Here is a 25,324-nt window from a genome sequence, read left to right as displayed (position 1 = left end):
CTTCTGTGTCCCAGCTGAATATTTTTATTATTTTGTTTTTTTTTTTGGGGGGGGGCCCAATTAGAAATACAGCTATGTGGCCCCATGATTTCTATGAACATCCCCTGGCAAAGGGCAGCCTGTGTTTCCTAGTTGCCATAAAACAAGGTTGCTGTCATATACCGTGCATAGATAATATGGTACGTGCTTTACAATGCACTTATATTAGACAGTCCATATTCGTGCTTACTCACATAGCCCCCTCCCGTACAGGCGCATATAACCATTGGCTATGTGACCACACGTCCGTCCCGGACCCTCACCTAACCAACTATTACTAAACTGCTGAAGAACTTTTGGCGCGAACAGAACGCTTCCTGCCTCTGCCCCGCCCCCACGTGCCGAAATCTTCCTATCAGCAGAAAGAGTCTTTTCCGGGTGTGCAGAGCTGCCGGCACTGACCACGTGTACGTATGTGTATGTTGTGAATGGCGGGTATCCGCTGGCGGTGTAGGTAATGGCGGCGCCTGGGCATTGCTGGGACACCCGCAGCGTTGTGTAGGTGTTCTGTTGCGTTACTTGCATGCCGCATTGCTGAGGTCGCGCCCAGAGTAGTGAGTGAGGGGGGCATGCCTGCTACCGATCAGCCTGTCACGTATACACACGGGGCAGGGGTATGGCTTATTAGCAGCTTGTGTACGATCATCCGCCCCTCCACTCCTTGAATGGTGTCTGGTATCGGGTCACATGACTGGGATGAACACACAGGGGCACTCACCTTTTCAGCAGATCACTGGGCCCCTTAATAAACCACGCACACACTGAATTAAAATTGCCTGTTCTGTACCAGTCCAGTGCATATAAATATGCACGACACCATTAAATATAGTTAGAGCCCTGTGCAGCGCCCCTTATACATTGCGTCACCAAAATGTATTTATCCAAATTAAATGTAAAACTGTAATGTAAAACAATTGATCAATCCCGCTATTCTTTAAATGCTGTCTCTCTCCGCCATGCAATATCAACTATCCTCCATGCCTCTATTATCCACTGTACTCCTTTCACTCTCCTCCTCCATTATCCACTGTACTCCTTTCACTCTCCTCCTCCATTATCCACTGTACTCCTTTCTGTTTCCCCTCCATTATCCACTGTACTCCTTTCACTCCCTCCCCATTATCCACTGTACTCCTTTCACTCCCTCCCCATTATCCACTGTACTCCTTTCACTCTCCCCCTCCTTTATCCACTGTACTCCTTTCACTCTCCCCCTCCTTTATCCACTGTACTCCTTTCACTCTCCCCCTCCTTTACCCATTGTACTCCTTTCACTCTCCTCCATTATGCACTATACTCCTTTCTGTTCCCCCCTCCATTATTCACTTTACTCCTTTCACTCCCTCACTCTCCTCCTCCATTATCTACTGTACTCCTTTCTCTTTCCTCCTCCTTTATCCACTGTACTCCTTTCACTCTCCCCCCTCCTTTATCCATTGTACTAATTTCACTCTCTGTCCCCATTATGCACTGTACTCCTTTCACTCTCCCCCCTCCTTTATCCATTGTACTAATTTCACTCTCTGTCCCCATTATGCACTGTACTCCTTTCACTCTCCCCCCTCCTTTATCCATTGTACTAATTTCACTCTCTGTCCCCATTATGCACTGTACTCCTTTCACTCTCCCCCCTCCTTTATCCATTGTACTAATTTCACTCTCTGTCCCCATTATCCACTGTACTCCTTTCACTCTCCTCCATTATGCACTGTACTCCTTTCTGTTTCCCCCTCCATTATCCACTGTACTCCTTTCACCCTCCCCCTCTATTCTCCACCACCTCACCCCACAAATACCCAATGCATTCATCAAAGGAAGAATAAAAAAACCTCACTTTCTGACAATTCCACATGGCTCCATTTCCAATAACATTGTTTGACTTCCTTCTAAATGATGTAGATAGCACGTTAACATCATCACGTTGCCTGGGTCATAAAGATGGCGTCAGACAGAGAGCCATGATGGCTTTCTGCAACAGAGCAGTTAAATTTACATTCTTAAACGGGTACTTTAAAAATGTAACAACTAGACCTCTCTCCTGTAAATCAGCCTGCCCTATTCATGTGTCAGGCTACAGTCTGAAGAAATGCTGCTTTTGAGACCCGTGTCTTAACTGCCAGAAGAACCCTCTCCATAAGCACATATAGCAAAGCTTCCAGAGAAAGGCTTTCATAGATATCTTCTCAGGTGACTGAGTACAAAGGTTTTTTCTTCTCCAACAGGAGTTCAGTATATGTGCTTACAACACAGCTTCAGTCATTGAGACATGGGTCTAGAGCAGTGTTTCTTTAGGCCATGTGCGCACTTTGCGTTTTTTTTCTGCGTTTTGGCTGCGTTTACAACTGCACTGTGTCACTGACAAAATGCATGCGTTCTGGTTCCCCTGCAAAGTCTATGAGAATCATGCAAAATCTGTGTGCACGATGCTTTTTGAAACCCAGCGTTTTGATTGTCAAAAATTTGTCATCTCTGCGTTTGAAGAAGCAACATGTCAATTGTTTGTGCCATTTTGGCTGCGTTCTACACCCATTGAAATCAATGAGTTGTAGAGAAACACTGCCAAAATGTTAAGCAGTGCGTGTGCATTGCATTATTGTTGCGATCCGCATGTTTTTTAACATAACAAAGGCAGGTCTTTCATCTTCCTCTCTCGGTCGGTCGGTCTCTCTCTCTATGTTTCTATCTCTCTCCCTGTCCATGTCTGTCTCTCCCTCCCACCCCCTCTCTCATACTCGCCGATCCACGATCACCGGCGCGGCGCTGCACGGCGTTCACACTGTGGCGGCTTCTCTTTTGAAAATGCCAGCCGCTCATTAACCCATCACGTATTCCCTGCTTCCACCGGCGCCTATGATTTGTTGCAGTCAGACACGTGCTGAGTGACAGCTGTCTCACTGCAACCAATCACAGCCGCAGGTGGGCGTGTCTATATCGACCAGTAAAAAAAATAAATGATTTAAAAAAAAAGACGTGCGGTCCCCCCCAATTTGGATACCAGCCAGGGTAAAGCCACATGGCTGAAGGCTGGTATTCTCAGGATGGGGAGCTCCACATTATGGGGAGCCCCCCAGCCTAACAATATCAGCCAGCAGCCGCCCGGAATTGCCGCATTCATTAGATGCGACATTCCTGGGACTTTACCCGGCTCATCCCGAATTGCACTGGTGTGGTGGCAAACGGGGTAATAAGGAGTTAATGGTAGCAGTCCATAGCTGCCACTAAGTCCTAGGTTAATCATGGTAGGCATCTCCCCGAGATACCTTCCATGATTAACCTGTAAATTAAAGAAAATAAACACACACACACACATCCAAAAAAATCCTTTATTTGGAATGAAAGACAAAAAAACACCCTCTTAAACCACTTTATTAACCCCCTCAAAAACAATTCCAGGCCCGACGCAATCCACGCAAGGTCCCATGACGCTTTCAGCTCTGCTACATCGGAAGCTGACAGGAGCGGCAGTAGAACACCGCTGCTCCTGCGAGCGCCATACAGCAACTGAAGTGAGTCGCGCGATCAGCTGTGCTGCCACTGAGGTTACTCGTGGCCACCGCTCTCATGTGGAGGACTGCATCTGTGGCCGTTAGTAACCTGAGTGAAAGCACAGCTGATCGCGCAGCTCACTTCAGTCACTCAGGGGATTTGCGATCACAGGTGAGTCCTTCACGTGTTACCGCAAATCAAGTCGCGGCACACGCACAGAGCCGCGCGATCACAATGAAGTCGGGTAAAGTTCATCCGAGTTCATTTTGATCGCGCGGCACTGTCTCGGAGCCAGCCATTTTTGACAGTGCGGTCCCACTCGGCTTTGCTGAAAGTCTATGGGGATGCTGCAGAGCTGAGTGGGACCGCACTGTAAAAAATGTGCGTTCTGGATGCTTTTCCCACTCTGTCTATGGCAGAGAAAGCATCCAGAACGCATGAATTCTCCAGGAATGTGCGCACGTTGCATTCTGCCGAATGCGTCTCAGAACGCAGCTCTTCGGCTGCGTTCTGAGACGTACGTGCAGTGACTTACACGCTGCGGAATCAAACGCAACGTGTGCATATGGCCTTAGATATATGACTAGGACAAGCTGCCTTTATAATTACTTGATGGGGGACATTTTTGGAGAACCTTTTTTTAAAGGCATTGTCCGTTATTTGGACGACCGCTTCGTAAATGCTGTTTTTTGTTTAAAATAAGAAAAAAGATACCATCTGCATCGGTACCATTTCAGCAATGTTTGTGTCAGATCTCTATGCAGTTAATGGCTTCCATGTTTACACTTTCCCCGGTAGTCTGAGCTTTGTCCAAGGGAAATGTGAAAGAATCAGTCCATCACTGGCTGCAGAGCTCATGTGGCATGACAATTGAATGCAAGCTCAGGGAGATCCAGTGCCAACATCGTGTGAACAGCACCACTGCACAAGATTACTTTGTTTGTTTTACTTTAGGCCTCTCTCACACATACGTGAAAATCACGCACGTGCCGTGAGACACGTATTTTCCCTGCATGTTGCGTTTGGTAAGTACGTGTCTCCGGTACGTGCGGACCACGTGTGTTCTACGTGTGCTATCCGCGATAACACACGGAGAACCGGTAATTTGAATACTCTCGTGGTCCTTTCTGCTGTCCAGGGTACTGATCTTTGGCTCCAGCCCCGCCCACTCCCCGCTGATGCTGCTTCCGGCCGAGCGGAGGGTCGGAGATTACCACCGTGACATCATGCCCACCTCTCCTTAACACGCTCATAATGAGCGGCGGTCGGCAGCAACTGTTTGCAGCAGAAGATTCTGCAGGACTTATGGAGGTGAGTATGTGTTTTTTATTTTAAAATAATGACACGTGTTTCTCCGGCGCGTGTCTCACGGAACCGCATCCACAATACATCCGTGTGGTACGGGTGCGGGCCGTGTGAAACCCGTGATGCCTTAGAAAAACGGACATGTCGGCGTGAGAAACACACAGACACACGTAAGTACGGAACGGACTCACGTTCCGTTCCAAAATACTTACATGTGTCCAAACCATTAGGAATACATAGGTCCACGTGTGTATGTGTCTCCGGTGCGTGAGAAAACTGCCAAACACGTACCGGAGGCACGTACATGTGAAAAAGGCCTTAAACGGGGAATACAGCATTCTAGAAGGGGATATCCAAATATTCAATAACACTTTAAAGGGAACCTGTCAGGTTCTGTATGCACCCAGAACCAAAAGCGATTCTGGGTGCATATTGATAATCGCTGTCTAGCAGTCCCAGCCTATAGTAAGATACATAAAGGGATCTTTAGAAAAATAATTTATTAAGATCCTTTAGATATGCTAATGAGGCTAGCGACTAGTCACAAGGGGGTTAGTTCCCTTAGCTAGTCTGCCCCCTTAGCATGTAAGCACATGGACGTGCTAACATGCTGATGAATGTGCGGTGTCCAAGGCATGGTCGCACTCACCTCTCTGCTGCCAGTGCACCCGACACAGGATTTTGACTCAGTGCACATGATCACCAGACTTCAGGTTATGCGCACTATGAAGTTGGGTGTAGGCGTCCTGGCTTCAAACTGATGTAGTGCGCATGACAGGAAGTGTCGGGAACTTCTGACCACGTGCACTGACCCTATGGCCAGCGTTCTGAGGCGGTGCAACAGACCCAGATATGCGCATCACTGCTGATGACGATGCTGGGAGGGGGACATTGAATAGCATGTTAGCATGGATTGTGGATGTGCTAACATGCTAAGAGGACAGAATGACAGCAGGAATTAACGCCCTTGCGAATAATTACTGTCTCATTAGCATATCATAAAGGATATTTAGAAATATCTTTTCTAATGATCTCTTTATGTATCCTACTAGATGCAGGGACTGTTAGGCAGGGATTTGCAATATGCACCCAAAACTGCTCATGGTTCTGGGTACATATTGCACCTGACAGGTTCCCTTTAAGATCTAGATATAGTTGTACACACACTGACAAATTGTTGGTATCCTTCTGTTAAAGTAAAGGCCGCTTTACACGTTGCGATATCGGTACCGATATCGCTAGCGTGGGTACCCGCCCCCATCTGTTGTGCGACACGGGCAAATCGCTGCCCGTGCCGCACAACATCGCCCAGACCCGTCACACTACTTACCTGTCCGGCGACGTCGCTGTGACCGGCGAACCGCCTCCTTTCTAAGGGGGCGGTTCGTTCAGCGTCACAGCTGCGTCACTGAACCGCCGCCCAATAGAAGCTGAGGGGCGGAGATGAGCGGGACGTAACATCCCGCCCACCTCCTTCCTTCCGCATAGCGGCCGGGAGGCAGGTAAGGCGAGGTTCCTCGTTCCTGTGGTGTCACACGGAGCAATGTGTGCTGCTGCAGGAACGAGGAACAACCTCGTTACTGCTGCAGTAACGATTTTTGAGAATGGTCCCCCATGTCACCGATGAGCGATTTTGCACGTTTTTGCAATGTTGCAAAATCGCTCATATGTGTCACACGCAACGGCATCGCTAATGCGGCCGGATGTGCGTCATCAATTCCTGGACCCCAACGAGTTCGCATTAGCGATGTCGTAGCGTGTAAAGCCCCCTTAAGACAAAGGTTACTGAAATAACTTGAAAATGACAAAAGTACTGGTAATTTTCAGTTTAAATTTACTGAGTATCAACTAATGAAAATTAGAAATTGCTTTTGAATTGTGGTTCAACAGAAAAGTAAAAAAAATAATGAAAATGGCTTTTTCAAAAATGTTGGTACACTTAGAAAAGAATGAAAGCAATGTAGGGACACAGTAAATTAAGTTATGTCCTGTAATTAGCTTCACAGGTGTCTACAAACTTGCAGCCATCAGTCTGCCTACTAAGGCTACTTTCACACTTGCGTTGAACGGTATCCGTTGCATTGCGTTGTGTAACGGATGCAACGGATGTGTTGCATATAGTGACACAACGGATGCAACGGATGCTGCAAAACAACGCAATTCGTTTTGATTTTTTTTTTTTTTTTTTTTCCCGGTTTTACCAGCGGCAGACTATAGTGAACGATCAGCTGATCGTTCCCTGCAGCCGGCCGCTGGGTGATCAGCTGATTGCTCCCAGTAGCCGGCCGCCGGGTGATCAGCTGATCGCTCCCGCCCGCCGGGTGATCAGCTGATCGCTCCCGGCTGCCGGGTGATCAGCTGATCGTTCCCTGCAGCCGGCCGCTGGGTGATCAGCTGATTGCTCCCAGTAGCCGGCCGCCGGGTGATCAGCTGATCGCTCCCGCCCGCCGGGTGATCAGCTGATCGCTCCCGGCTGCCGGGTGATCAGCTGATCGTTCCCTGCAGCCGGCCGCCGGGTGATCAGCTGATCGCTCCCGGCTGCCGGGTGATCAGCTGATCGCTCCCTGCAGCCGGCTGCCGGGTGATCAGCTGATCGCTCCCGGCCGCCGGGTGATCAGCTGATCGCTCCCTGCAGCCGGCCGCCGGGTGATCAGCTGATCGCTGTCACTTGCCGGCGCCCGGGCATGCCGGCGGGCGGGCGCTCAGCTGAGCGCTGTGACTTGCCGGCGGCCGGGCATGCTGGTGGCCGGTCATTCAGCTGAGCGCTGTCGCTTGCCGACGGCCGGGCGCTCAGCTGAACGTTCAGCCACCGCGAGCCAAAATAAAGTTTGATTTAAAAAAAAAAAAAAGAGCATGCGCAGTGAAATCCAGAGGATTCCGCTGCTCAAAATAACGTTACATGCTGCGTTCCTTCCGCTGGGCGGAAGCAACGGAGCGTCGCCCAGCGGAAGCAACGCAGCTCCTTTTGGTACAATCCGTCAACCATACAAGTCTATGGGAAACAGCGGAATCCGTTAACGGATTCCGCTGTTTCCCAAAAGGGCGGATTGTAACGGAAGGAAAATAACGCAAGTGTGAAAGTACCCTAAGGCTAAGTTCACACATCCTGTGTTTTGCATCAGTCACAATCCGTCGCCTTGGGGAATTACGGTATCCTGCAAAATATTTTGCAGGAATCCTGTATTTCCCCATAGACTTCTATTAGCGACGGATTGCGACTGATGACCCTGCGTTGCATCCCCTGCGTCGCGGTCCGTCGTTTTTGACTGACCGCCGAGCGGGGAGCAACGCAGAATGTAACGTTTTTCGGGCCGTCAAAATTAACGCGCCGCGCAGGAATCCGTCGCCATCCGTCAAGCTTGTAATGCATGTCTATGGTGCTGGATTCCGTCGTAATCCGTCTTACAACGGAATCCAGCGCAGGATTCCGTCATGCTCTACTGAGCATGCCCAGCATGCTTGGCACGCCCACTGGGCTGTCCCAAACACAGACGGATCATGACTGATCCGTCAAAAAACGGACGCACAGCGGATGTAACGGACGCAACTGATCCGTTTTTTCACAGGATTCCTGTGAAAGGAATCCTGTGAAAAACACATCAGTTGCATCAGTTGACATCTTGAAAATGACTGATCCGTTGCTGACGGACCTGACGGATTGAAAACACAGGATGTGTGAACTTAGCCTTATGGGGTGAAAAGTAGTCGCTGTGCTGTTTGGTATCATAGTATTCACCACACTGAACATGGACCAAAGAAAGCTAAGGAGAGAGTTGTCTCAGTAGAAAGAAAAGTATAGACAAACATGTTAACCCCTTCAGCCCCCCTGCACTTTCCGTTTTTGTTTTTTGCTCCCCTTCTTCCGAGAGCCGCAACTTTTTTTATTTTTCCGTCAATCTTGCCATATGAGGGCTTGTTTTTTTGCGGGACAAGTTGTACTTTTAGGGTATGTGCGCACGTTGCTTTTTACTTGCTTTTTACCTGCTTTTTTGCTGCTTTTTCTTCTGCGCTGTTTAATGCCAAAATGGATGTGTTCTTCTATTCAAGCAAAGTCTATGGGAATTTGGGTTTCTTGTTCACACTATGTTGTTCAAAATGCTGCCTTTTTGTGGCAGAACTTTGGTCAAAAACTCAGCTTTTCAAAGAAGCAACATGTCAGTTGTTTTTGCCATTTGGGTTTTGCACTGCAAAGCTGAGTTTTTGACCAAAGTTCTGCCACAAAAAGGCAGCATTTTGAACAACAATAGTGTGAACAAGAAACCCAAATTCCCATAGACTTTGCTTGAATAGAAGAACACATCCATTTTGGCATTAAACAGCGCAGAAGAAAAAGCAGCAAAAAAGCAGGTAAAAAGCAACGTGCGCACATACCCTAAAATGAAACCATAGGTTTTACCATATGGTGTACTGGAAAACAGCAAAAAAATTCCAAGTGTGGAACAACTGCAAAAAAAGTGGGATGGCACAATAGTTTTTGGGATGTTTTATTCACGGTGTTCACTATATAGTAAAACTGATGTGTGGGTCTGATGCCTCAGGTCAGTACGAGTTTGAAGACACCAAACGAATAAGTTTACTTGTATCTAAGGGGTAAAAAAAAATTCAAAAGCTTGTCCAATAAAAGTGGCGTACGTTTTGCGCCATTTTCCGAAACCCATTGCGTTCTCATCTTTTGGGATCTATGGCTCACTGATGGCTTATTTTTCGCGTCTTGAGCTGACGTTTCTAATGGTACCATTTTTGCGCAAATGCTACGTTTTGATCGCCTGTTATTGCATTTTGCGTAAAACTTGCGGCGACCAAAAACGGTAATTTTGTCGTTTGGAATTTTTTTGCCACTACGCCGTTTACCAATCAGATTAATTGATTTTATATGTTGATAGATCGGGCATTTCTAAACGCGGCGATACCACATATGTATATATATATATTTAATTTTTTTTAACCCTTTACTTTTCAATGGGGTGAAAGGGGGGTGATTTGAACCTTTTTAGGTTTTTTATTTTTTTTTTTTTATTTTACTAGTCCCCCTAGGGGGCTATAGCGATCAGCAATCCGATCGCTCTTCCCTATCTGCTGATTACAGCTGTAAACAGCAGATACGGTCACTTCCTGCTTCACTGGCTTCCGGGCCAAGTGAAAACGAAAGTGACTCGTCATAGCGGCATGAATCTTCACGTGACCCTGTGCTACCATGGCAACCACCGAAAGTCACGTGATCACTCACGTGACTTCCGGTGGGGGCGGCGGTAAGTAAAAATCGTGACCGCGCGTATATACATCTTGCTGCCAGACTTTGGCAGCGAGATGTAAGGGGTTAATGTTACTGGTGGAATGCGATTCCACTCATAACATGCAGGCACACATGTCAGCTGTTGTAAACAGCTGATATGTGCACCGATCGCCGCATCCTGCCCGCGGCAGGGGGCGGGGCTTAGCGGCACACGCTCCATGACTGAAAGATCCGCCAATGGTCGTTAAAGGGTTAATAGTAGAGGTTTTATGATTCTCTCCAAACAGCTTTAGGATACTGTTACTTCAGTTGCAGATATTATTCAGAAGTTTAAGGCTCTGTGCGCACTACAGCTTTTTAACTGCGGATTTACCCGCGGATTTGCCCCGGAAATTTCTTGAAAAATGTCTGCAATCTTTGTGCTGACATTTCCCATGAAATTCAATGAGAAAAAAAAATAGCTGTGCGCACTGTGCGGATTTTTCTCAAGAAAATTTCTTGAGAAAATTTTCTTGAGAAAATGTTCATGTCCATTAATTTCCGCAGGTACCTGCGGTATTCCGGGGGTATTCCGCAGGTAGCAATGATGTGCGGTATACCACCGGAATAGCCGCAAATTACCTGCGGGAATGCACATCGCTGCCTGCGGTTTTGCAGGAAGCGATGTCATTATGCCAGGAAGAGGAAGCGGAGCAGGGTAAACACAGATGTCGCACTCCCTGGACGCCGCACAGAAGCACTTCCGTGCGACCTCCAGGTGCCCGTGCAGTCTGTGTCCTGCTCCGGCCTCGCGGCTGCCAGCACTGCAGGGTGTCAGTGTCTGCCCGCAGTGTCAGCAGCCTGTCACGCTGCAGCGCAGGCAGACACTGACATCCTGCAGTGCTGGGAGCCGCGGGGATGACGATCGCTGCTGTCAGGAGGTGAGATCATTACCTGCTGTGACGATCTCCTGCCTCCTGATGTCAGTGCTGTCGCATAGAAGTCAGTAACAGCGCTGACGTCAGCAGTACAGGAGATGATCACAGAAGGTAATGATCTCATCTATGCTCCTGATGGCAGCGCTCGTCATCCCCTGCAGTGACCTGAGCTGACCAATTGATGTTAGCTCAGGTCACTGCATTGCTCTCCCAGCCAATGGGGAACATTCTGTTCTTCATTGACTGGGACAGCGACTATGGTATGGATCGCCGTGCCCCCCCCCCCTTATTGGATTACGCCGGACGTGGAATTGATTGTGCTCTTTTCAATAAATTGGTTAAAGAGGGAATGTTTTGGGGAGTATTTTTTCAAATAAAACTTTTTTTGTCTATTTTTTAATTATTACTGACTGGGTTGGTGATGTCGGGTATCTGATAGACGCCTGACCTCACCAACCCCAGGGCTTGATGCCAGGTGACATTACACATCTGGCATCAACCCCATATATTACCCCGTTTGCCAACGCACCAGGGCGCGGGATGAGCTGGGGCAAAGCGCCAGGATTGGCACGTCTAATGGATGCGCCACTTCTGGGGCGGCTGCGGCCTGCTATTTTTAGGCTGGGGAGTGTCCAATAACAGTGGACCTCCCTAGTCTGAGAATATCAGACCCCAGCTGTCCGCTTTACCTTGGCTGGTGATCCAATATGGGGGGGGACCGCACGTTTTTTGTTTTAAATTATTTATATAATTTAAAATAACAGCGTGGGGTGCCCACTGTTTTGGATTATCAGCCAAGGTGAAGCTGCCAGCTGTGGTCTGCAGGCTGCAGCCGTCTGCTTTACCCTAGCTGGCTACAAAAAATGGGGGGACCTCACGTCGGTTTTTTTTAAATATTTATTTATTTTATGGCTAAATACAAGGCTAAGCACCCTTTAGTGCCACATGAAAGTCACTAAAGGGTGCCAGCTTAGAAAATGCAGGGAGGTGGAACATTATATAGGTTTTTCTCATTTATCTATCTATCCATCTATCCCTCTATCTATCTATCTATTCATCTATTCATCTATCTATCTATCCCTCTATCTATCTATCTATTCATCTATTCATCTATCTATCTATCTATCCCTCTATCTATCTATTCATCTATCCATCTTTCCCTCTATCCATTATCTGTCTATCGATTATCTTTATTATTTATTGCAGGGACAAACCTGCGGTAAATCCGCGGTAAATCCGCGGCAAAACCGCATGCGGATTTGGTGCGGATTTTTTCCGCAGGTCCGGAAATCTTTCACTGGCAGAAGTTTCTCAAGAAATTTTCTTGAGAAACTTCACATTTCTAGTGCGCACATAGCCTAAGGTGTCTGAGACAGTAGCCAACCTCCCTGGGAATGGCTGGAAGACGAAAAATGATGAGAAACTGAAGAGAGAGATAATAGGAATGGTAATCAAAGAGCTCCAGACCAACTCTCAATGATAATTAGAGATGAACTCCAAGGTCTAGGTGCATCAGTATCAGAATGCACCATCCGTTACTGTCTACTAAGGAGGAAATTACTGTTAAAAGCAAATCATAAAAATTCAAGACTGTAATTTGCCAAAAAATGTATATTGGCAAGCCACAAAGCTTCTGGGAGAATATCCTGGAGTTCTTTGGGTACAATGAAATCTCAAGACTATCAAGGCTTTCTGGAGATAAATTTGCTGCCCAACATCAGAAAGATTGGACTGAGTCACAGGTCATGGGTCCTCCATTAGGATAATGACCCAAAACACACAGCTACAAACATCCAAGAATGGCTATGAAAAAAAGCATTGCACTATTCTGAGGTGGCCTTCCTGAGCCCTGATTTTACGTCTACTGTGGAAGGAGCTGAAGCATGCGATCTGTAGAAGTAAAACATAACTTCTTACTTTCAGAAACCGTGCCACTCCTGGATGGTGCCTGGTGTCTTCAGCGCCATTCCCTTCAATGGGGTTGAGTTACAAGACATAACCTATAATCAGGGGTGGCGCTGTTTCTGAAAGAAAGCAGTGATTTTTTTTTTTTTACTACAGACTACTTTTTTTAACATTTAAATGTTGAGCGGTTTTAGACATTTTGCTCATTTACTAGTAGGTGGCCGTTTTAGAAAAAAATCATAAGATACCCCCATTTTCTTATTTTTCTGAAAGTAGACTTCTGCACCTTGTCAAAATGCCACTTTAGACGCATAAGAATGACATCTTCACTGCATCCCTCCAAGCCCCCTCTGCTGCTGAAACCCCTTGTAGCTGTGCAAGGGCAAAAGTATCACTTTTGGTAACAGTAAAAAAGAAAACCATAAAGACTGCACTGCGGACAGCCCCTTCTCAATCAGTGTTTGCCCACGTTAAAATAAAAACACTAAGGCCCTGTGCGCACACTGCATTTTTACTTGCGTTTTTGATGCAGAAATTTCTTGAGAAAATGGTTGTAACCTTTCTGCAGACATTCCCCAGCAAAAGCTATGGAAAAAAAAATAGCTGTGCGCACACTGCGTTTTTTTCTCAAGAACATTCTGCAGAATTTCTAGAGAAAAAGAATAAGCATATCACTTCTTTTCTGCAGGTACCTGCGTTTTTTGCCATAGATAATGGTAAAAAAATGCAGGGATCAACCTGCGGGAAAAAACGCATCAAAAACACAGTAAAAATGCATGCGTTTTTCGAGGCGTTATTGGTGCGTTTTTTGAACGCAAGTGTGCTAATCTTTCATACTCAATAAATTTCTTGAGAAAAATCCTTTTTCTAGTGTGAACAGGGCCTTATACTTGCCTCCTGTGCTTGCGCCATTCCAGTGGTGTCAGCACTTATTCTGGAGCTCGCTTGAGGTTGTTATGTTATGCCTAATCAGCACCAGCTTCACTTTATTGGGGGGGGAAGGGGTGATTGAGAAGAGTTTGTCTGAGGAGTGGACAAACCCCTTAAAGTGTCATATATCTAATACTGGATTATTTCCTCTTTTCAGGCAGTCCACATTGAAATGAGTTTATAAATTCTTTCTAATATGGCTCTGTCGCCCACCTGGCAATGACAAGTATACCAGTCCCCGAGGTACATATTGAGCCCTGGCTAAATAAAGTTGTGGAGTGGGGTAGTACAACCTCGTTGGAAATGCAGAAAGATGTCTGCTTACATTTAACTGAATTACATGGGTTCCTGTTGAAGATTTCTGAAACGCTACAGCATATGGTAAGTGACTTATTGGAATTAGCCTTTGTGTGTGATCATGGTGTTGACATTGACCTGATCTATTTTTATCAAAACAGCAAATATGGCTTTAAATGTCCATGGTAGTCTGTCTGCTGTCATTATTTATTGTTCATACTTATGTCTATTATTCCCTTAGCCTCACATGAAAAATATCTCAATATGGTAGCTGCAACAGATGTTTTACATCAGACTACAATTTTTTAGTGTTGTCCCTGGTCTAAGCTTCATTTTTCTTTTACTACCAGAACTGTGCCAGTCAGCATTGCTTCTAGAACATAATATAGCACCACATAGTGGCATACAGTCTGCAATACTTGTCTGTATTACTCCATGTATATCAATTACGGTAGCTATGTGTCAGATCTAAATGCACACAGAAGGGCAGGAACAGCCTTGAAGAGATGAGATGGCACAGTTTAAAAACAGACTTATAATTCAATGTTTAGCTCCAGTAGCTACAGACCTCTCTGTCCCCAAAGTGAGAGCAGCACGCCATGTACTGAATTCCTCGCATATGCAGATAGCGAAAGATGACAACTTTATCTTCCAAAAGGTAGAGGAGAAAACAAGGGGATCTGCTACCTTGGATCTAAGGCCCTGTGCGCACAAGATGGAATTTCCCGCGGATTACCCGCGGATTTGCTGCATGTTTCGCTGCAGAAAATGTTCATAACATCTCTGCAGTGATTCACCAGCAAATCCTATGGGAAAAAAAAAAAGCTGTGCGAACTAGGCAGATTTTGACAGCTGCATGTTTGCTGCGGGATTCCCGCAACAAAAACAATTGCATGTCAATTCTTTTCCGCAGGTAGCTGCGGGACTGGCTACTGGAGGAATCTCTAGTAATGCCAGTCCTGGCTGCGGTTACATGCACTGAACTCCGGAGCTGTCACCTGAGCTCCGGAGTGCAGCGTAGACTAAACTGCGAGCGCTGAGTGATTGTTTCCCCGGCGGAGTTTAGTTCAGGCTGGGCTGATCTCCGGAGCTCAGGTGACAGCTGTAGAGATGCCGGGCTGCACTCTGGAGCTGTCACCTGAGCTCCGGAGATCAGCCCGGCCCAAACTAAATGGCAATCGCCGGGGAATCAATCACTCGGCGCTCACAGTTTAGTCTAGGCTGCACTACGGAGCTCAGGTTGGGAGCCTTGGAGTTTGGTGCAGGTAACCGCGGCCAGTCCTGGTATTACTGGAGATTTCTCCAGTAGCCAGTCTGACACTGGCTGCGGCATTTCCACACCAAATCCACAGAAAAACGCAACAAACCGCATGCGGATTTGGATGCGGATTTCGGTGTGGTATTTACCCGCAGGTGCGGAAATCTTACTGAGCCTTCGGAATTTTCTTAAGAAAATTCCTTTTTCTAGTGCGCACAGGGCCTAATCCTTACAAACAGAGAGGAAATGGTTGAGTAGGTAAGGGTGGGACCCTGGGAAGCAGTGACCATGGTATCATAGAGTTTTGGATAACTAGAGGAGGAAGACATGGGAAAACTTAGACTTCAAGGCTGGATTTCAGAAAGGCAGATTTTAAGGGACTCAGAGGATAGCAGTGATTGAATGGCCGTATGTCTTTAAAGACAGAAATGTCCAGGAAGAATGTGACATCTTGAAAAATGAGATTCTCAAAGTGTTAACAATGCCTGCGCATTCTCAGAAGACTCCTGCGATTCAGACCATGCGCAGAACACGTCTGAAGCCAAAAAGCAAGCACCCGGATAACAAGGCTGCGGGAATGGTAAGTGCGCACGCGCGGGATCTCAAGGAGCGCCGGGGACGTCGCTCATGTAAATCCATGGTATCACGCCCACAGGGGCGTGATACCACGGAAACCATGCAAACGCCCACAGGGCGATGCGACGCCCAGGGAACTAGCGCCTCTGATCATCTACATAGAGAACATGTAAGTAATAAAACATATTTTTATACATTCATATTACACACTATTACAACACAGGCATGGGTAGGAAGGGGTTACTAGGCCACACATCACCCTGATTGTAGGTTAGAACGCATATGGGACCTGACAGGTTCCCTTTAAAAGTACTTCTGTAAGAAGCAGTGCTAAGCGGACCCGGACTGTAAACATCCGGATCCGCGAGGTTTCAGCGCTATCACCGGGCGCAGGATTCCGGCTGCACGATCTAGAATCGGCAATTAATAAAAATGAAAAAAACAATAAATAAACGTTTTATACTTACCGAGACTCGGTGTCATGGCGGCATACTGCTTCCGGGTCGTGCTTTCACTTCCTGTGCTGTGCACGCAATCGCACAGCTTTCCGTGTTTTCCCCGCCCACCGGCCGTCCTCAGCTGTGATTGGTTCCTGGCTGACGCGCCCCCAGCCTGTGACAGCTCTGCCGTGCAGTCATCGCTTATCGCGGCTCAGTAATAGGCTGCACTCAGAGCGGGTAGTCGTGCTCTATGGCTGCTCGCTCTGATATGTAGCAGAGCTGGATGTATCTCCGCTGGATCTCATGTGGATTACGTCGGAGCTGGAGGACTGTGTTGGGGTAATAAAGTGGTGAAGGAGGAGGCTGCGTGTGTAATTTATTCCAAATAAAGGATTTCTCTGTGTCTTGTTTATTTACTGTAATCTACAGATTTGTGATGCGGGTGTCTTACAGACTCCTGTGCCATCACAAACCGAGGGTTTAGTAACAGCCGTACGCTGTTATTAACCACTGCTATTACCTTGATTGCCACCGCACCAGGGCAATCAAGATGAGCCGATATCGCCCCGGAATGGTCACATCTAATAGATGCGGCTATACCGGGCGGCTGCGGGCTGAGGATATACCAGCCCCCAGCTGGCGTTATCATGGCTGGGGATGAAAATTGGGGGGGAGACAGCACGACGTTTTTTTAATTTAATTATTTATTTAAATTAAAACAAAAAAAAACCGCATGTGGTTTATCTTAGGCAGCAGTCACAGTGAGGGACTCCCACAAGTCTGACATCGCAGCACAGCCGCACACACATCTGACAGGAGCATGCATGTGTTTCTGCACGCTCATGTTCACACAGTGGCAGGCTGTGACGGGTGATGCCATGTCAGACCCGCACGAGTCTGACATATCATCACCCGGACACTTCTGAGGGCTCTTGTACACTTGCGTACCGCTTCAGATGCGACAGCATCGGAAGCGATATGCAAATGACCCTCTGATGCGAGTGTCAGCCGAGGGTCATGCGACGACTGTGATTCAATCTTGCAATCGCATCACAGGAGCGGAGAAGATAGAGGGAGCACTTTCTCCCCATTTCCTCCGCTGTCCACGTGCACCGATGCGATTTTACACTGGTGCGATCCCATCGCATGACACACGGCTCACGCTGGCAGTACAGCAGAGCAGAGTGTCATGCGAGTGTCCCTGCTACTGCGGGGGGGGCGGGCCGCCACTGAGGAGGGGAGGGGCTAGAGCCGGATGTGTCTCCATGGGATGTGTGGATTACGCCGGAGCTGCAGGGTGTCGGGGTAATAAAATGGTGAACGAGGCTGCGTTTGTACTTTATTCTAAATAAAGGATTTTTTGTCTGTGTGTTTATGTACATTCATTTTCAGGTTTGTGATGCGGGTATCTCACAGACGCCCGTGCGAACACAAACCTATTACCCCGACTGGCACCGCATCACGCCTCCGGGAAGAGCTGGTAATGTACCGGTATTGCCGCATGTAATACATGCGTCGATACCGGGCGGCTGTGGGCTGGAATACCAGCCCCCTGCCGGCATTACCAAGGCTGGGGATGAAAATTAGGGGGGACCGCACGTCAGGTTTTTTAATTATTTAAATATAAAAAACAAACAAAATAAGCCTGAGTCACACTTGCGACGGATACACTGCTTGCCCGCCCACCGGCCGTCCTGCCGCCTGTGATTGGTTGCAGTTAGACATGCCCCCACCCTGTGTCAATCTGCAACCAATGACATGCGCCGGTGGGCGGGGAACACAATGAATATTGAATTGTCGTCTCCGGAAGGTAACAGCGTGACCCGGAAGGAGTGTGCCACCATTACAGCGCCTCGGTGAGTATGCCGCACTCACTCCTAGCCCCTCCACAAACGTTTTTAACATCCGGATTCCGGTCCCCATTTACTTATATGGGCACCAGATTCCGTAGCGGATCGGACTCTTCTTTTTTTTTTTTTTTTTTTTTTTTTTTAAATCTGGCAGTGATCCGCCGGTACTGGATTATTGGCCGTTCGATCAGCTCTAGTAAGAAGACATTAATTGTGTTGTGTAGAGTAATATGAATAATGTTTTGCGTCTTTTGTAAATATTGTGTCATGTGGATTGTAATGTAATGTAGTGTAGTGTGTTTTCATGTCATGTTTAATGTAACTTGTGATATGTGATGCGTAATGTATAGCAAGTTTACATCTGGTTGTCAGACTGTAGGGTAAGAAGCAAAGTGTTGGGATTAGCCCACAGTGTGAGGGGTTAGTTGATAGGGAAAGAGACAGTGCCTTCTAGAAAGTTAGTCAAGACCCAGTGGGAAAAAGAGACGGACGTGTAGTCTACTGATTGTTGAGGCCGTATACAGTGGATGACTTGTAGAAAATAGATGTCCGCTCACCTAAAGCCGAAGGGGGAACCACTGCATCCAGGACTTGTGCACGGAATGGGAAACCAGCAATCCACGTAAGTAAAGGAAGGAACTCCAGCAGCAAAGTCCAAGGATAATAAAACCAAGTCCCCCAGAGACTGACTAAGAACCATCCGGTTCGAAACGCGTCCTCTGTTTGCATAGGACCCTGTCTGGATATTTAATTTTTAATATGAATCAATAAAGAATTTGGTTTTATTATCCTTGGACTTTGCTGCTGGAGTTCCTTCCTTTACTTAAGTGGATGACTTGTGGCAGGAGAGTAAGGAGACCTGTACGGAGATAGCGTGGTCCTCTTATATCAACTGGAACATCGAGCGGAAAAACTATGAAGATAGAGAGTGACCCTTGGATGGAGTGGCCACATACAATAGATACCAGTGGCCAGGCCCATAACCTTAAAAGGTAACGGGTCAATACTGACTGGCTAGTGAACATAGTCAGCTTCCCCTGGTTTATAATCCCCAAATGTTTGAGAACATGAGTCTCTGCACAGCCATCGTGGCAAACCCTCGTACCCTCTCCTCTAAGGAAGAAGAGACATGGAGTCGTAAAAGGGGAAGTGATGTCACAAACTACCGATGTGATGGACTGGGTTGCACTGATGCTCACAGGACCAGAAATATTGTGAGCAACTCAGTGGGAATAAAGACTGTGTGTGAGAATGCTTTGTACTGAAGAAACGATCTGGAAGTTAGGTGCCCACTATCTTATGTGTAATTATGTGTAACTTGTTACAGAGGAACTGATCAGTAAAGAGTTGTTTAAAATGAGCTGGTGGTCTCCTGAGTTATCATCTTGTTTTGGCCAGCTGAAATCAGTGACAGCATGCGGCCTGCGTGGGTGAATGGCCCACATGACACAAGTCTACAGACCCAGCCAGGGCTGTGTATTTTATATACGGTAACATGCTGGGGTGTACGGAGTAAATAGCTCACCCATGACCAGCACCCTCTTCCTTTATTCCTTTTATTTCCCAATATTAATTGTAAAACCTTCCTGCCTCCCAGTATTCAAAGCAACACCCCTCATCCCACAGTGTACTTATCTCTTGCAATTCCCTATCTCCAGGTTACATATAAGCCTTTTGCCAGGCCAAAGGATACTGATATAACAGCCTTGTATGCGTTCTCTGACCATCGGGAGCAGTCTGTGGCCACTTATGCCAGGAGAGATGAAGCTTGATGCTATAAGTGACTGCATCCAGCTCCATGCATTTCAAGGAAACCCGTCAGATGATTAATGCTGCACAAACTGGGTAACACTAATCCACCACAGGCTCCTTCATTACATGCATCTTTATTTTACTATGAAATGTTGTTGAGGACAGTCATATAGTTGTCTCACAACAAGCTTCACCCCACCTATTTGAAGATTGCTATAATACATATAATATATATATATGTGTGTGTGTGTGTGTGTGTGTGTATGTATATACACAGTGATGAAAAAAAGTATTTACTCCACTATCAATTGTACAGGTTCTCCTACTTAAAAAGATGAGAGGCCTGTAATTGACATTGTTGGTAGACCAGAACTATGAAAGGCAAAATGAGAAGATGAATCCAGAAAATCACCTTGTCTGATTTGGCAAGATTTCTTTTTGCAAATTATGGTGCAAAATAAGTATGTGGTCAATAACATTAGTTCATCTCAATATTTTGTTATGTATCCTTTTGTTGGCAATGACAGAGGTCAAACATTTTCTGTAAGTCTTCATAACATTGGCACACACTGTTGGTGGTATGTTGGCCCATTCCTCCATGCAGATCTCCTAGTTTTAGTTTTCAGAAGCAATGTAATCTACATTGTTCAACATTTGAAGGTTTTTTGTAAGGGGTACACCGTGCCACTAAAACAGTGTTTTTACAAAAGATCCAAAGTTTATCAACATAACACTTTTATTTTGCCCAAAACGTGATGATCAGAATTAGAGAACAGCAATGACTAGCACAGAAAAAGATAAGTACATTTTCTGAAGGTAACAACCGTCACCAATCAGTAGGAAGTGTACAGGCCTGTGCTTTGAAAAACTTCAGCACATCTGTGGCCATAGGACATCACTAGTCTCTCACACTGCTGTGGTGTGATTTTTGGTCAACTCTTCTTCCAGTATCTTCCACAGTTCTTTGACTGTTGTGGGTTTCTTGGCCATAACTTTGCCACCAAGGATTTTTCCAGAGGTTTTCTATTGGGTTTAGACCAGGACTCTGTGCTCGCCATTTCATTGTTTCAATGTTTTCTGTTTCAATGAACTGCTTTACCCATTTTGCTGTGTGACGGGGCATTGTCCTGCATGAAAATTGCTGGCTGGTTGATGAACCCAAGTAAGGAACCATGTTTTGTTGAAGAAGGTTCTAATACACACTTGCATTCACTCTGCCATGTAGCTGTATGAGAGGTCCAATTCCTGCTGTGGAAAACATTCCCCAAACCATGACACATCCTCCACCACCTTTGACTGACTTCTTAACTAGAGATGAGCGAACCTTTGGAGGTTCGGTTCACTGGCAGCAAACAAGTCTATCTCCATAGGCTCGAACTTGACCTGAACCCCAGAAACTGCCACTGATTGGCAGTTTGATTCTCCGCTCCGAGGGAGGGTGTGTGGGCTTTTTCCAACCTTTTTTGTTGTTGTGATTATGCTGTTGTTACCCCCAGTGTGCTCTGCTCAAACACTGCAAGCTCGCATGAGGTTTTTTTTTGCACGTAAAGTATCCAAACCTGAACCTTGGTTTTTAAATTTGCTGGTTGGTTCAAAAACTGAACCTCAGGTTTGCTCATCTCTATTCTTAACACACTTTTGGGTTTGGCTTTCCCCAATGTTTCCCATCAGACCCAAATAAATTAAACTTTCTTTCATCACTAAAATGAACTGTGGAACACTTCTCCTCTGTCCACACATGGTACTTTTGATTATTTATGCTAATGAGAGGTTTGGTCACTGCAGAGTGGGCTTTCAGTCAAAATGCTCTTAAACATTGTGACACTGTATGACGAGATAGATCCTTACCCTGTTCAGTGCTGAACTGGTGAGCAATTCCAACTGCAGTGTTGAAATGATTACCCATAGAGATTCATTATCCTGTCATTGCTTGCATTTGTCTTTCCAGGGTGACCAGTCTTCCTGGGGGACTTAAAAGAGTGTGTGATGTTGTAAAGATGCAATATTCTCGAAATCACAGACTTGAAATGACCAACTTCTCTTGCTATGGCTGATAGGGTTACCCCTTCGGCTTTCATCTGGACGACCTGCTGCTGGAGGGTTTCAGTCACTTTAACTGGCAGCCTAATTCTCCAATTTGAACTGCAAAGTTAGTGCAAACTGAAGAGTTAAGGCCGCTTTACATGCAAAGACATCGCTAACGAGATGTCGTTGGGGTCATGGAATTCGTGACGCACATCCGGCCTCGTTAGCGACGTCGTTGCATGTGAAACGTACGAACGACCGCTAACGATCAAAAATACTCACCATATCGTTGATCGTTGACATGTCGTTCTAATCTCAAATATCGTTGCTGCTTCAGGATGCAGGTTGTTCGACGTTCCTGTGGCAGCACACAACGCTATGTGTGACACCGCAGGAACAACATTGTACTTGCGGCCGCCGACAATGAGGAAGAAAGGTGGGCGGGATATTTTGGCCGCTCATCTCCGCCCTTCCGCTTCTATTGGGCGGCTGCTTAGTGACACCGCTGTGACGCCGAACTAACCTCCCCCTTAGAAAGGAGGCGGTTTGCCGGCCACAGCGACGTCGCTAGGCAGGTAAGTATAGTGTGACGGGTCCTAGCGATGTGCGCTACGGGCAGTGATTTGCCCGTGACGCACAACCGACGGGGGCGGGTGCTTTCACCAGCGACATCACTAGCGATGTCGCTGTGTGTAAAGTGGCCTAGATAGGGTTTGTCAGATAATTAAGGAAATTAGTGAAAGGCACCAGATTATCACCAATAATTTGCAGGTGTCTGAAAGTGTTCTCTAATTTTGATCAGTGATCTTTTTCATTTATCTCATTTACATTTTTATTATGTGCTTCATAATAAATTCAATTTATGAAATAAGCTTAAAATACTGCCAGTTTACTCATGGTAGGATGTAATCACATAGGACTGCACAATGACCTTAAGATGTAGGAAATTGTGTGTTGTTCTCCAACTTTGATCTCTATTATATGTGTATATATATATATATATAAATATGTATATGTGTGTGTATATATATATATATATTAGAAGGTGGCCCGATTCTGCGCATCGGGTATTCTAGAATTTACGTATTGTGTAGTTCATGTATGATTTTTGTTATTTATTTATATATATATATATATATATATATATATATATATATAATATAGATGTTGTTGTGTGTAGTTACAAAGTGTTTGTGTAGGGCGCTGTACATGTTCTGGGTGTGACGGGGGGTGAGAGCGGTGTTGTATGTGTGTTGCGTTGTTTGTGGAGCGCTGTGTGTCTGTAGCGTTGTGTGTGTGTGTGTGTGTGTGTGTTGCGCGGTTTGTGTGTGTGTGGTGTGTTTTGGGGGGAGGTATGTTTTGTGCAATGTGTGTGTTGTGCGGTATGTGCGTATATTTGTGTGTGCCACGGTGTTTGTGTGTTGGGTGTTGTGTGTGTGTGTGTGTAGAGTTGTCTGTGTGTGTGGGTGTCTGTGTAGGGCAGTTGTTTGTGGTTCCCAGTGTGTGTGTGTGTGGTGTGTTGTGCAGTGCGCGCGCGTGTGTGTGTGTTGGGGGGAGGTGTGCACTTCCCATCGTGCTCCATCCGCTATGCTGCGCACCCCCCATCGTGCTCCATCCCCCATGCAGCGCACTCACCATCGTGCTCCATCCCCCATGCAGCGCACTCCCCATCGTGCTCCATCCCCCATGCAGCGCGCACTCCCCATCGTGCTCCATCCCCTATGCTGCGCACCCCCCATCGTGCTCCATCCGCCATGCTGCGCACTCCCAAACGTGCTCCATCCGCCATGCTGCGCACTCCCAAACGTGCTCCATCCGCCATGCTGCGCACTCCCAAACGTGCTCCATCCACCATGCTGCGCACTCCCCATCGTGCTCCATCCCCCATGCAGCGCACTCCCCATCGTGCTCCATCCGCCATGCTGCGCACTCCCAAACGTGCTCCATCCGCCATGCTGCGCACTCCCAAACGTGCTCCATCCGCCATGCTGCGCACTCCCAAACGTGCTCCATCCGCCATGCTGCGCACTCCCAAACGTGCTCCATCCGCCATGCTGCGCACTCCCAAACGTGCTCCATCCGCCATGAAGCGCACTCCCAAACGTGCTCCATCCGCCATGCTGCGCCAGCATCAGCCTCTCTGCCCGCAGCATCAGCCTCTCTCCTCCCAGCATCAGCCTCTCTGCCCGCAGCATCAGCCTCTCTCCTCCCAGCATCAGCCTCTCTGCCCGCAGCATCAGCCTCTCTCCCCGCAGCATCAGCCTCTCTCCCCGCAGCATCAGCCTCTCTCCCCGCAGCATCAGCCTCTCTCCCCGCAGCATCAGCCTCTCTGTCCCCAGCATCAGCCTCTCTGTCCCCAGCATCAGCCTCTCTGTCCCCAGCATCAGCCTCTCTGTCCCCAGCATCAGCCTCTCTGTCCCCAGCATCAGCCTCTCTGTCCCCAGCATCAGCCTCTCTGTCCCCAGCATCAGCCTCTCTGTCCCCAGCATCAGCCTCTCTGTCCGCAGCATCAGCCTCTCTGCCCGCAGCATCAGCCTCTCTGCCCGCAGCATCAGCCTCTCTGCCCGCAGCATCAGCCTCTCTGCCCGCAGCATCAGCCTCTCTGCCCGCAGCATCAGCCTCTCTGCCCGCAGCATCAGCCTCTCTGCCCGCAGCATCAGCCTCTCTGCCCGCAGCATCAGCCTCTCTGCCCGCAGCATCAGCCTCTCTGCCCGCAGCATCAGCCTCTCTGCCCGCAGCATCAGCCTCTCTGCCCGCAGCATCAGCCTCTCTGCCCGTAGCATCAGCCTCTCTGCCCGCAGCATCAGCCTCTCTGTCCCAGCCTTCCCCAGGATCAGCCTCTCTCCTCCAGCACGCCATGCTCCTCTGCCGACACTCACAGATCCGATCGCATACACTCACACACACACCCGATCGCATACACTCACGCACACACACATTGACGATATTGCACATACGCGCTCATACTCACAACATCCGGAGATACCACATGCTTCTGGGCATGTGATCCTCCGGCAGGTCCTGGAAGGTCACAACAGCGCAGTATCGAGGCCGAGAAGCAAGCGATATCGCCGGATGCTGTGAGTGTGTGGATGCGATGTGATGTACGTGTGAGGTGTGTGTGTGAGAGTGAGTGTGAGCTGGTGTACACTGGTAACTATGATACACATCGGGTAACCAAGGGACCTTAGTTACCCGATGTGTATAATGGTTACCAGCGTTCACGGCCTCCGTGAAGATCCCAGCATCGCAGGGTTATGTCTGGCGCTGCTGGGATCGTGACGGAGCCGGTGTAGAAGCAAGCGATATCC

At 47.5% G+C, this 25,324-nt stretch overlaps 1 protein-coding gene across 4 annotated transcripts in view; it reads left to right on the top strand.

The window, feature by feature from the left end:
- Nucleotides 1-288: 288 nt before the first annotated feature.
- Nucleotides 289-25,324, top strand: part of FANCC (FA complementation group C) — a 412,246-nt gene continuing 387,210 nt past the window's right edge. The window contains exons 1-2 of one of the 4 annotated variants that reach the window (XM_075318657.1): nucleotides 289-446; nucleotides 13,973-14,196. In XM_075318657.1, coding sequence (XP_075174772.1) covers nucleotides 14,035-14,196 — 162 coding nt within the window. In that variant the 5' untranslated portion in view covers nucleotides 289-446; nucleotides 13,973-14,034. The other 3 variants (XM_075318636.1, XM_075318643.1, XM_075318651.1) reach the window with 3 other exon arrangements.

The sequence above is a fragment of the Anomaloglossus baeobatrachus genome, chromosome 1 (assembly GCF_048569485.1).
Source record: "Anomaloglossus baeobatrachus isolate aAnoBae1 chromosome 1, aAnoBae1.hap1, whole genome shotgun sequence".
Taxonomy (NCBI): Eukaryota; Metazoa; Chordata; class Amphibia; order Anura; family Aromobatidae; genus Anomaloglossus; species Anomaloglossus baeobatrachus.
Note: the sequence above shows the minus strand (reverse complement) of the source record. Positions and strands in the feature narration are given on the sequence as shown.